This window comes from Calonectris borealis, chromosome 6, assembly GCF_964195595.1.
Source record: "Calonectris borealis chromosome 6, bCalBor7.hap1.2, whole genome shotgun sequence".
Classification (NCBI taxonomy): domain Eukaryota; kingdom Metazoa; phylum Chordata; class Aves; order Procellariiformes; family Procellariidae; genus Calonectris; species Calonectris borealis.
In genome coordinates, this window is record NC_134317.1 from 12,484,047 (window position 1) to 12,497,628 (window position 13,582).

The following is a 13,582-nucleotide window of genomic DNA, read 5'->3' on the forward strand; positions in this document are numbered from 1 at the left end:
ACATTTGGCAGTGAGGTCATTCTAATGTTAGAGAATGCCTTTTACTGTTTCTGTCAAAGTGTTCTCAAATCTGCACACATACACCACCACACCCCAAATATTTTTTACTGTGCTGCTCCTGTAAAGCAACAGAACAGGTTTCACCCTGGAATTGTCCACACTGTGATATTTCTGGCATCTGTCCCTAGCAGCTACCAGGGGTCTGGCACACTCAGCATCACAACCAAGTCAGGAAGTAGCACTATTAGCAAAAGAGATATTCTGCCACCTATTGATACTCAGGCAGTGAGAGGGAAGACAAGGAGAAATACCTGATCCAGACGTGGAGGAGTATGAACGGGACCGCAAGATTTAAAAGAAGCACTGTAATACATAAACAAAAGGATCTGCCATTGCTTATGGGAAAATTGAGTGTGATAGAGAAAGATGTTGATTTCCTTCCTTGTCTCTCTATTACATGTCCCACATGATGTTTACTTGGCTACTGAAGCCAGAATCTTCGTAGGCAGGCATTGAGTCTTAAATTTTCTGAATGCTGTTGATGACATTAGGGACTAGGTTTGCAGACCACCTCAGCACACGCAAATTGATACAAAGTTAGCCAGAGCCATTCTTCAAAAATACAAAGTGCAAAAGAAAAAAGAAGTTTTTCTGAAAAACCCAACACAAAATTTCATAAGCTGTATATTTGGAATTGGTGGTAGATCTTAACACTTTTGGCCTTTGGATTTCTGTACCTTAGTCTTGCATGAGCAAACTTCTGATGGGTAGATTGTTATTGCTTCACTACAGTAGAATTAACAATGCCCACAGAATTGTTTCATTGCAAGCAACAGATCTGGATTTCAAATGCTGCTCTGAAACCATTGAGCTGAGAGATGTATGTGTTTTGAATTTTCAGAAAAATAGAAAGTAAAATCACCTAAAGAGACATGGTCTTTTTTTTTCATCAGCTGCTCCTCCTCAGATTACTCAGTTCCCAGAAGACAGAAAAGTCCGTGCAGGTGAATCAGTGGAACTGTTTGCCAAGGTGGTAGGAACAGCACCCATAACTTGCACCTGGATGAAATTCCGTAAGCAGGTAAATTGTTTGCTGGTCTGTTTTAACAATCATTGAAAAAGTAGAGCTGGAAAGGAACTCCAATGACCCATCTTGTCCATCTCCCTTCACCAGGAACTGGCAAAGTCCATGTCATTCCTGCCAGATGTTTTCCTCACCTCTGCTGAAAACATTCCAATGATGAAGATTTCACAACCTCCATTAGCAACCTATTACAGTGCTTAAATATCCATAGCGTTAGAAATTTTTTCCTAGTGCCAAACCCAAATCTTTCTTGCTACAGTTTAAACCCATTGTTGCCTATCCCCGCCTATAGCAAATGACTGTTCCTTTGAGAAAAGCCTTAGACTATGTAATTAATGGATAGGTGATGTGAAAGATATAGGTATCTGAAAAGTATCTGTCACAGGAAACTTTTCTATCCTTCAAAAATAACCTCTTCTTCATTCACGCTTTGTTGAAAGTTATGTCAGAGGGGCAAAACGCCATATAAGAAGCTTGAGTGAAATGTCTTACAACCCAAATGTCACCATGCAAGGCACAACAGCAATTGTGCTGCCGTGAGTGCCATAACGCCCTAGGTTTAAAGTTCCTTCGACTTGAATTAATTTCCATGAACTACATTATATGGGTCCATAAGGGCAGTTTCTAAAGAGAGTTGCTTTAGCAAATAATAAAACCACTTTAAATCAAATAACCCAATATGCAAGTACAAGCTGGAAGATGAACTGCCATGTTAGGATAGAGCAAATATAAATATGTACTGTAGCTGCTATTCTTTTTATTTCATTCTGAACTCGTTATGCACTCTATAGAGCATAAATAAAAACATCTCCTCCTACAAGGAACTTTAGACTCTAAATCCAGATGTGTCAGCATTTAATTGAAAGAATTCAAAACAGTTTGCTAGTGCAAAGGGTATTCCAGAGCCAATCTTTGCTAACCCCAAATAACCTCCTACTTTAGGGGAAAGGATGTTTTTTTTTCCTGAACTTCTTTATTTTCTTAAAATTCTTTAGTTTCAAGATGAGTTAAAAAGTGGCCTGCTCATTTCTACAAAAATAGGTCTCAGAAGCTCCAGTTACATTCATTCCTGTTTTGCTGAACTCTGTCTTAACATGTGGGTAAAATGTTACCCCTCAAAAGTGAGATTCTGGTTTGTGCTGAATTCTGAGTTTGTTGTTGAATACAACAATCCTATTTACATAGATTTCAGGGCCATTTTTTCTACCAAATCTATGTGGTAACAGAGACCAGCAGCTCATAATACCCATATCAGATCCATAATCTGTGATTCTACACCTTTTTTCCTTTGTAAAATGTTATTTTTAGCATCTTTATACTTTCTTCTTTAGTTATTCACTATGAGACAATCTAAAGGTTTGCAAAATCATTAAAATGACATAAATTTTTAAATGGTTCATTATGGCAGGTGAATGAGAGAGAAAAAAAAACTTCAGGAAGGTTAATAAACACTGTAGGAGGACAAGTGAGGGCAGCAGTCTTTCATTTATTAAATAAAATGGGGAGCCAGTTAGTATGTACTGTGCTGCACCATTATTCTGCTTTCTTTTTCACTTATACTTCACCACATGTTGTTTTATTCTTGGATTTCTTCCTCTTCTATAAATGTGGTTGATTTCAACTCTGTTCCATTCCCAGTCCTAAAAGTGAAAATCACCCAAGTGTTCTTACAGTTTTCCTGTAAGGGGCTATTTGTAGTAGTTATTTGAGCAGATCCAGTAACAGGATCCAGCTGAATCCAGTTGTGATTTCAGCCCTGCCACTGTATGCTGCAGCGTGCAGGAGGGACTTGTCCTCTCCGTGTTCCTACCTCACATTCCCTCAGGTTCAAGAAAGCCACAGTGGCCTCTCACAGGTATATTCTGGACAAATATCTTTTGCTTGAAAAAAGGGAGTGCCACAGAGTTTTGACCCATACTGTTGTACATGATGGCAGTCTAGCCGAGGGATGCTAGTACTGTGCTCAGCTAAAAAGGGGAAAGCCTTTGAAAGCCTCTTCATTAGTTGAGGAACAAAGTCCACCATTTAACATTGCCAATTGTTGGAGCTTCTTAACTACGACCAGTGACTTTCTTTTGGGAACACAGGGATCCAGCCTCCTGTCCCCAGAACCATTGCAAGCCACTGAGCATCCTTTCAGGGCTTTCTCTGCATACTTCCAGGGCTTTCCCTGCATAACACAGATCTAGTTCTACTAGATTTTTTTATTACTGTTACCCTTTGACTAATTCTAATGAAGCAAAACATATAAGCCAGTGTAGAATCTCAGAAGAACAAAATACGGGGCCAGGGGGAAACAACTTTCAGTATAATTTAAACTGTAATCCTACATAATCCCATTTGCTAACTTTCTATTCGAGTTACTGTAGGAGTATCTTTCTCAGGTTACTTTTGGGCATATAGCAAGGCATGTGTTCTATCTCAGTTGAGGAGAAAGCAGGAAAGTCCTGCTCTTAGCCTTGTCATTTCTTATTCTCTGAATATATGAGACATGATAAGGCAAACTAAATAGCCTTCATTTTTAATGAAATTCTGAGAATGAGTTGGAAGAGTCACTTATCTAAGAAGGAAGTGGTGGGAGGAAGAAGGGCATTGACATTATGTTGCCTGTTTCATAAGAACACAGTGTACAGCTTCTATAATTGCAGTGTAGCATTATGAGGTTTTTAAATAATCTGTCATGTCTCAAGCTAATACTGATTAAAATCTAAGTCTCCTTGGCCATTTATGCTATGATAGCTTTGTTTCAATTAAAAACTAGTTCATAATATGCCTATGGTATTCAGCTGAGACTTTGATTTTTGCCTCTCCAGAAAACAAAAATGCTATAGGAAAGCTAAATCTGCTCTTCGGATGTCTCTCTGCACAGCTGTAGCTGTAGCATTACATCTCCATTTCAGGCAACATCATCTTCAATTGTTCAAACCAAGAAACTGTTACCCTGCTTTGTGTGGAAGTATAGAATAAGGCCAGTTAAGAGAAAAGGGTAAAAGTCATAGCTAGGGATGATTTGCACACTGGGGAATGGCAAATGATTAGGGTATTTAAAGCTAAACCCTTGTTCCACTGTGGTCTCTGTGAGATATGTGAGACTAAACTTTGTTCTTTTGCCAATTACGCAGTTTGCACTTTCAGCCTGTCAAAGAGGAGTTATAAAGTGAAACTCCTGTTCTTAGTGGAGTCCCAGCAACACCAATGCTCCCTGTTGCCTTTGCAGGACTGGAGCAATTATAATGTTCCACAGCATTTCTAGATGTTTTATGTTGATTACACTCTACCAGCTGCACATTATTCACTGCTGTAACAGAGTTATCTGCAGATAACACTCAATATGATAACCTTGTATTGTAATTTGAGCTCTTTCAGATATGAAGAAATTTATCCCATAAAATCTTTTTTTTTTTCTTTTGAATTTGGCAGATTGAAGAAAATGAATATATTAAAATTGAGAATGCTGAAAACAGCAGCAAGCTGACAATATCATCAACAAAGCAAGAACACTGTGGATGTTACACCCTAGTTGTAGAGAACAAACTTGGCAGCAGACAAGCACAAGTCAACCTTACAGTTGTTGGTAAGTCCATAATAATGTTTTAGATATATACTCATTCTTCAGACATCACTCTACATTTGCTTTATATATGACGATATGCAAAAAATTAAATAAAATAATCAGATAAGTTAAGAAGACTGAAATGAAAAACTAGTACTTTAAAAAATATCTGGACTGGACAGTGACATTGTAATAAGGACTATAAGCAAGTTCAGTAGGGCTATACTGCGTTTTATTCTGAAAAACTACTAATTACAGATGGAGGTACAAAATAGCTCAGACTTCTAAAAAAAAAAAACCACAAGAAAAAAACAGCTTATGTCTCCATTTTTTGGTTAGATACCACTTCTTTCTCCCGTTTAATGTTTGCAGCATCTAGATGTTTGCTAGACTGCAAAACTGTTAGTTCAGGAAGGATTAAGGTGGTTTCTATTAGACTGTAAATTTGAAAACATCCCATTGCTTGGAGGAGGGAGATTCTATGCTTTTAAATGAAATTCCTACCATTGTCTACTGTTTTATAGTGACAGAAAACAGTGCATCAAGGTAGTCTATTTTGAATATGGAGCCCTTTGCATATGGGCTTTTACACACATGTTTTAAAGCTTCAAACAGCCTTGTCAGACGACATGTTCAGGCCATCAACCTGTAGCAGGCTGCGGACAGCTGCAGATAGCTGTAGACTGGTAGACAGTTGCAGTATGTTTGCAGATAAAACTGCAACCTAGATCTAGACCAGCCAGCTTGAGTATCAGACAAAATCTAGAGCTGTGACATCTAGCTCTGAAAGGGCTAATGAACCCACCTTGGTGTGGATACACAGCAAATGGTTTCCAGGGAAATCTAGGGACGTTCTACAAGCAAAGAGGGTGATTTGGTTAAAACATTAGTCTGCGGGATGGGTCTGTTTGTAGGCTCTGTTATCTATGGCCTGCAGACGGGGTTTTGACACAAGGCGGGGGAGCGCAGAGCTTACCCAGGCATTGGGACGAATTCTAATTCAACCAGCAAGGCTGCATCCTAATCACACACTCATAACTGCATTGGCCCTGCTGTCCTAAGAGATATGTGGGCTAGCAACCAAGTAAAGAAATGTGTGTATAAGGCCAAAGATGAAAATCAGACTCCAGTGAAATCAGTGGCAAAATACCATGAACCCAAGTTGGACTGGAAACTCATTCCAGCAATCCAGTTGAATAACATACAAAGTTTAATGAGTAGAATCACACTTTCAAGTACAATATCCACTGCTAAAGAGTGAATGACCCTCAGCTGCATCCTGCTGTACATATTGTCAATAGAGGCCTCCTGGTTATTTAAATTAATTTCTTTCATCTAATCTGTGGCTTTCATTGCAGTTAAAAGATAACTGAATGAATGCGTGCAAATATCAAGTAGATTCCATCAACGTGCCAGAGAATTCAAGAATAGAAGAAAATAGAATAAGTATTTTTCACATGATGCATAGATAAATTGTACTACCCCATCCAACAGTGGGTTGTGCAGGTCAGAAGTATAGCTAGGTTAAAAATAAACACCATGAAAAATTGTCCTCGAATAATCATCATATACATTGTTCTGGGTACAGCTTTTGGCTCCAAAGCCCCAACACAGCTGATTAGCAGCTAGAAGAATGGCAGGAGATTAATCGCTCTTTACATTTCCCTTTTTTTCACTCTTCCCTAGGCAACTGCTGCACACTGCTAACTGTAGCAGGTTATTGGGCAAGACGGATTTTTTTTAGCTGAACTAGGCCGACAATTCCTGTTATCTTGTCACTGTGTGAGCCTTGACTCGTTATTATATAAGTCACTGTTTTATATCCTTTGGAGTTAATTGGTTTGAAAGTCTTTGAATTCTATAACCTTATAAAGCTACATCTCAGCCTCCTGCTTTGCTCTTCCATAAGAAATGTGCCAGAGAACAGTGGGATTCCCAGAGATGGGACAGTTGGGTGAAGAATCCTTACAATGTGCTGGAGTTTGCCATGCGTTTTCACTGATGACAAGCTATCTGTTTCCAACTGAAAAGAATAAATTCCCTCTTGTAAAATTGCCAAGCTCTTCAGTGAGACATCTTGCTGATGTCAGCACTGCCAAAGGCATGACAAAGCCTCAAGATTCCTAGTTTGCTACACATGTGTTTTAAGGCCAGATTCTTCCATTTGGGTACTCAAAAATGTGGGAAAAGGGAGCAAAAATGTCTTCTTTCTAGGAAGTGGGTTAGAATCTCACTACGGAGATGAAAGCTTTCACCCTGTTTGCACCTTTGAAGGTGTTAAATGTCCATGTAAGTTGGAAGGTACTTTTCTCCAAAGCCTGCTCCAGTCAAAATAGGGAAACTCTACTTCTCTAAATAGGCAAAATGTGAGACCTCTTAGTCTACCAAAGCTCATCTTCAGTCCTAAATTCCCACTTGTCCATTCTCTCTGCTGCATCCAAAGTACTGGGAAGAAACTTGCCCTCCCTGCCCTGACCTCACATTCATAACAAGTGTTTGTGGAGTAAGCCCTGGTGCTAAAGATCAGCTCTGTTTGCCTCAGCTATTTATAAGAAGGCTCTAAACTCTGTGTGAGCTGCCTCTCTATGAGTTTACCAATAAAAGGCACATCTATGTGGATGCAGTGTGCTCAAAACACTGCTGACTGACCACAGTCCACAACTGAGTCTTGAATGTATCGAGGGAAACTACAAATAGAGAACATCTGCTCTCTGAAGGAGTGTGTCTGAGCCAACCTAGAGCTATGTTTCTCAAAGAGGTAGCTAACAGGCTTGTCTGTTCTGAATTTTAGCAAATCAAAGGCATTTGTTAAAATATAAAATGAAATAAATAAGGAAATAAAGAAGTATTTATTTTATTATTACTCCTTACAGCCATGTGGGTTGCAAAGTTTTCGTGCTGATGGGCAAGCTTCTCATGTGAAAGACTCCAATAAGCATTTCCCAAATTAAATTTGGACTGTAACACATGCCAGGGAGCAGGTTGCCCAGAAAAGTTGTGCAGTCTCCATCCTTGGAGGTTTTCAAGTTCAGACTGGATAAGCATCTGAACAATCTGGTCTGACCTTACGGCTGATCCTGCTTTGAGCAGAAGGTCTAAAGACCTTCCTGAGGATATTTAAGATCTTGGTTTTATGCTTTCGCTTGTCAAAAACCTTTCTTTGCAAAAAATAACATTATTGACTTACCTCCAACCAGAGGACAAAGCTCTGAGCTTATATGCCAGGATTCAAATCAAAAATAATCCTGCTATGATTTAAACCCTGAGTCCTAAACTGTAAACTATAGCTGGGTATGATTATTATAAGTGATTTTTAGTAATGACTTTTAGGGAAAAAAATCTACCCTGCATTCCTTTGAATTTGGCTCCTAATGTCTTAAATTTAACTGCTCACACTGTCAGGTTCAGACTTCAACTGCAAGCTTAGCTGAACTGAGCAGGGGTTCTGACACTTAAAGAGTTTGAATAGCATATAATTCGATGCAGTTTGGGCCATGGGAAAAGATGCTCTTGAAAGAAACCCAACTTTATTCTAAGGATATTTTTTGCCTTTGCGATTTTAATGAATATCAATGAACAAAATGTCCATTACACTCAGCCTCCAGTGTGAGCTGTTTGCAGTCCACACACCAGATGCACAGATATGTAGTCAAGTTAGAGGACACTTGTTAATTGATAGGCAGTGCAGTGTGGTGATGAGTACACAGCACTGAGCCCCAAGGACTGTCTTGAGTTTCACACTGATTCATTGTGTAACTTTGTCTCTATAAGCACTAATAATACTGGGAGACCTGCAGTAGAAGCGAGACATCCGAGTTAAGCAATGTCTTCTTTTAAAGGGTTGACTGGTCCCAAAATGTCCATGTGAAGTCTTCTATTGTTACGATTAGTTCTCTTAAATAAGCAATTTCATTAGCTGAGTGATCTCTCTAGGGAGATTTTGCAACATGTTTCTGCTCCAAAACCAAAATGGCCTGATGTGGGACTAAGCTAATGATTTACAGCAGACACTGTGTCAGCTTAAAGTGGACTTCTGTTGCCAAAGCTATATTAAATGAGGCAGTGATGAGTTTAGTGTAATACAGGACTGATTTAGGCAGAGTAGAGCCCTCACTCTACAGTGATAGCAAGGAATATTTATTCCTTTCATGCCATTTATTAGATGTATATGGGTAAATTTATCAAATTTCTGGTTCTGAACATTTTATCTATGTGACAGGAATACCCCAATCTGTAACCACTTTTGAAAAAGGAACTTGGTTTTCATACTGGCTAAAGCTGGATACTATGACAAAGAGTCAAAAGAATAACAGAGTATTCAACAAGGAGTATTTGGCCCTAGAGAAGTAGTCTGTTCTGCAGCTATGCCACAAGCTTCCTTCATGATTTTGGGCAAACTGCTTCATGTTTCCATGCCTATTATAGAGGGTTTTCTGATTATCAGTGTTTGGTGAATACTTTGGATATTAGTGACATCTTTTCCTTTTGTTAGTGACATCTTTTACTAATACAGAAGTAAAAACACATTTTTACTGATTTTTATCAACTTTGTTTGTCTTTTATAAATCCTTTAGATTTGTATTGTTCCTGGTGTGGTATTGTATAAAAAAAAATTATCATGGTGATTAGTAAGCTCTATGATAGATAGATGCAGAAGAATAAAAGCAATATCATTATACCCTGAGAGGCCTAAAGATAATTGTTATGGTGTTTTGATTACACTAAGCATTTGTGCACCTACAGTGTACTGTGTCCTCATGCACTGTTGGACAGTGATAAACCATGTACTTAAGGACACTTATATATAAGCCTGTTGCACACAGGCCTGGAAGTAGTGTAACATGAACTCACTGAATAATACCTGCTCTTCTGCATGAGGTTACGATTCCATACTTGAGTTGGGATGCAGAAGTTACTTTCTGAGAGGAAACTGTTACTTCTATGCCTTTAGCAGAATCTGCACGAGCGGAGTCTTTTCAAGCAAAAATGAGAAAATGCAAGTTTAGCTTGAGGACAAGATCTGGTCATGACTAACTCCAATAGTCATTGAATATAATGGTAGGATTATTAATTGCTTCTATGAAGGGCTTGGTCCTCGTTCAACAAATTACATATATGCATGCTATATTAGCATTAGTTCTTTGCCCTGAAACTCTATTAGAAGGAAATGTGGTGGCATAACCAACAGTTCACAGTGGCATTAGCAGCATTTTTTGTGAGTGCCTGAGAAGTCTGGCTCAGTGCTAGCCACTCAGACTGAGTGGATCCAGCGGTGGTCAGAAACTGCATTCTCCCTCTGGAAAAGCAAGTGCAGACATCTGTAAGGAGATAGTGAAGCAGAACAACCATAGACACTTCTACAGAGAATACTGCAGCTCAGAAGTGCTAACATGAATGCTTCTGAAACTTCATCTTCTTTTGAGAAGCATCAGATTATATCTTTCAGTATCCATGTGATTCCCTGTTTATAGTTAGGATTGAGAATGTGGTGAATTTCCTAAGAATATGTGGGTGGACTCAGTCTCTAACCTTTAGCTTTTTAAATTCCTCTGGATTGTTGGAGGATTTTTGTCACCAGTTTTATGGTTAAAGGGCAACTAGACTGGTGGTTAAGGAAGAGATGTCTTATGTTGCTGTTGTTGCTGCTGCTGTTGTAGTTCAATAGTGTTGTAACCTCCACTGTCAGCCTCCCCACTAATGCTTGGTGTCAAAACTCTGCAGTTGTATCAATACTAAATTTTCACAGCAAGATAATAATGTATAGAGGAAAAACAGCTTACGTTGCCCCATGCATCAGTGCTGGTACACTGATCCAGATTTACTCCTTGAAGGGCCATCTAGTTTCAATGTCATTTCTGTTAGGAGAAATTCCAGTAGAACTCCCTGCTTAGGAGAGAGGTTATTTTTCCCGATACTTACCTACGCCTTTCTTCTGATGAAGAAAAGGAAGTATCATGACAGTATTTCTCACAACAAAATTCCTGTATTTTACCTGCTGTTAAATGCTAGGAATATCTTAGTTAGTAAGAAATGATTCACCACGACTCCTGCACACAAACATGGGGTTCCTAGGACCCACACTTACCCCAGTGGAGACTTGGAATCTGCTGATAGTCTTACTGGGGAAAGTCCTATTTCAGTGGACAGGTATCAGAGCTCTAATTCAATCAGTTATCAAACCAGATGCCTAATGTGTAGCACATGAGTAATCCGAATAGCTTGTTGACTCAAGCACAGGAGCAGATGGTTTAGAAAAAGGGCTCCTGAGAATGCATTATAGATTTGTTTGTTCCATTAGGCCTGTGGTAGAAGGAGATGTTCTTGTGCTGAGGGCATTTGCGTGGGAGTGGTGAGCTCCGGTTTCGTTCCCAGCTCCATTCTCCTGCGTGTCCTTGGGCAAGGTCATTTTAGTCTTTTATGCCTTAGTTACCCCAACTGGCAAAGGGGGAACAACAGCACGAAGCGGTGCTCTGGGCCTCCAGCATTTGTGAGCTACTTTATCCGCAGGTCTCAGAAGGGCAGTTTTTAAATAACTTAGTTTCACGTCAGAGTTGTCAGGAGGGGCAATATGGTGAGGGATCACACTTCGAGGAGGCTAGCAGCAGTCCGCAGTGTGTATTACAGGGGAGGGGTGAATTTCAAACTCTGGTCCCCTGAGCTAACTAACCTTGTCCATGTGGTCCTTGGCTCTGCTGGGGAGGCTGTTTCATTAGGAGAAAATTTCTGTTCATTTCAACTTCTCTTGTCTTGTTTTGCTGGATAATACAGGCGTACTTTTCTAGTTTAATTTTATGCTAAACCTATGGTATACTAACATCCAGAAGGGTGCTAATGGGTGTTACAGAGTGTTAAGGGATAATAATATCTCTACTTGTAGCACTCCCCTCCCGTGGAAAAAAAGCTGCAGGGCATAGTTTTCCGAGCAAAGCAGAGAGGTCTGCCATGACCCCGAACCCTGTCAGCAATAATGCAGAGTTCAGTTATGACCTTTTATGGTTTCGCTTTTCTCCTGCTGATGAATTTCAAATGAAGGCTTTGCCAATGCTGTCGGCATGGACAGTGTTCAACTGACTTTTGCAGTATATTAAATACCTTCTCTGGCTAAACAGCTTGTGGAATGGAATTAAATTGTTTCTTTCTGTCTGTTCTTCATCTGGCAGACAAATATCATAATAGCTAATAATAGTATTATACAGCAATACGATAACTGGATTTAGAAAGAAAACAAACCAATTTTGAGAACAGATAAAGAAAACTACTTCAGAGGCATTGCTTCAGTGCTGTCTCTGTTCATAAAGGAAAAATAACTTTTTTCGGAGGCTGTGGTTATACTTTTCTCCATTTTCAGATGCTTTCTTCTGGAACAGCATTGCTGCTTAAGAGACCGCCAGAGCCCTGCAAACTCTTGATGTGCAGCAAGCTCTATTGCCTTGCTTTGGCTCAGCCTGACCCTCACTTCAAGTAGCAGAACAATTTCCATTTCCCTGCACTCAGAGTTAGATAAGGAGATTGCTGCCTTTTTTGGTCTCGTGGAATGGTGCTTGTGTTCTGCAGACTCTGTAAACTGAGCCATGTGGAGAAGGCAGTGAGATCTGGATAGCATGGTTTCATGTTATGTGGGCGTTCTGTATGAGCTGTGGGTTCGCCACCTATGCAGACAGAGAGAAAGTCCCTTTCCTTATCAGGAGGAATTTTGGGTTACGCACCACTGAAAAAAAGGCAAGGATCTCAAGTCAAATTTGTCTCATAAATAGCAATGATTTAAAGGCTAAGCATGCTTATGCTTTATGCTTCTCAGAGTGTACAAATATAAATTAATTAAAGGTTACTCCAGGCTATATATCAAAACCTGTTTACCAAAATATTTCTGAGAATTTGTCTGAGGAAGGAGTGCAGCTGAATTCAATTTGGGAGTAAATAAGAAGTGTGCGTTTCAATCCTGGTATGGTCTTAAATGTGGCTTATGCATTTCATGTGAGGCCAGCTCGTGACCTTACCATCTGCCCTAAGGAACACATGCCACAAAGAAGAAACTGGAATCTGACCTCCTTGCTCTGGGGTAGTGGTAATTTATGTCTCCTTTTGTTGGGAAGTAGGTTTTTTTTAATCTGTGCCTAGTTTGCTGGAGCACAAAGGGAGGAAAGCAGTACAGCCCTCCTTCACATCACCTCCACTCCTCTCTGACTCCCCTGTGCATGGTGTATAGCACGGATGAGTTGCTACTGCTGTTTCCTCTGTGCCACTAGTGTCAGTGACTTTATGCAGTCTCTGTGCTGCTGTGCAGGCTTGAGGATAAATTAGCTGCTTGTCCATCTCCTTTGCCTGCCACTAGGCTTTGGGAGCCAGCTCGGGGCAACCCTACTGATATTCCTAAAGAGATTACGTAGGGAGCTTTGTTGCTTGAGTCCCCCTTAGCATTTAACTGCCCAACCTCCAACTATCTTGTTAGCCTCTGCCGTCATACTATTAGGCAAATGAGGTGATCATGCATCCTAGTAAAAGAGGTGTAAGTACTATCTGCTACAAAGGAGGTGGAATTCGTAGGATTCTGACGAAGTTCAATAGGACTGTGTGGATACAACCAATTTGACCATGATAATCTAGAATATCATAAAGCGTAGCTAAGTCTTGATTTTGGTGTTATACGCATGCTGTAAGTTAGCCAAGACTGGAATACCCCTAGTTTCATACAGTTAAGACATCTTATGGTGGAGAATATATATATGTTTTCTTTTGTTGCATGTAATAGTGAAACTGAAGTTAGAGCTCAGTATTTTCAACTAATTGCTTCCCCTATAGAAATGTTCACAAGGAGCAGTGTATTTTTGGATGCACTCCCTTCCTTCCAGTTCACATATTGGCTTGTGGCTATGGTTTGGTCTAGAACAGTAATAACAAAATTGTGGTCCAATGAAGCCTATGTAAAGCCTTCGTAATATAAGCCT

At 39.8% G+C, this 13,582-nt stretch overlaps 1 protein-coding gene across 4 annotated transcripts in view; it reads left to right on the top strand.

Moving 5' to 3' along the window:
* Nucleotides 1-13,582, top strand: part of MYLK (myosin light chain kinase) — a 221,525-nt gene that overhangs the window by 171,922 nt on the left and 36,021 nt on the right. For all 4 annotated transcript variants that reach the window (XM_075152847.1, XM_075152848.1, XM_075152849.1 and 1 more), the window contains 2 exons: nt 954-1,081; nt 4,505-4,658. In XM_075152847.1, coding sequence (XP_075008948.1) covers nt 954-1,081; nt 4,505-4,658 — 282 coding nt within the window. The remainder of the gene's footprint in view (nt 1-953; nt 1,082-4,504; nt 4,659-13,582) is intronic.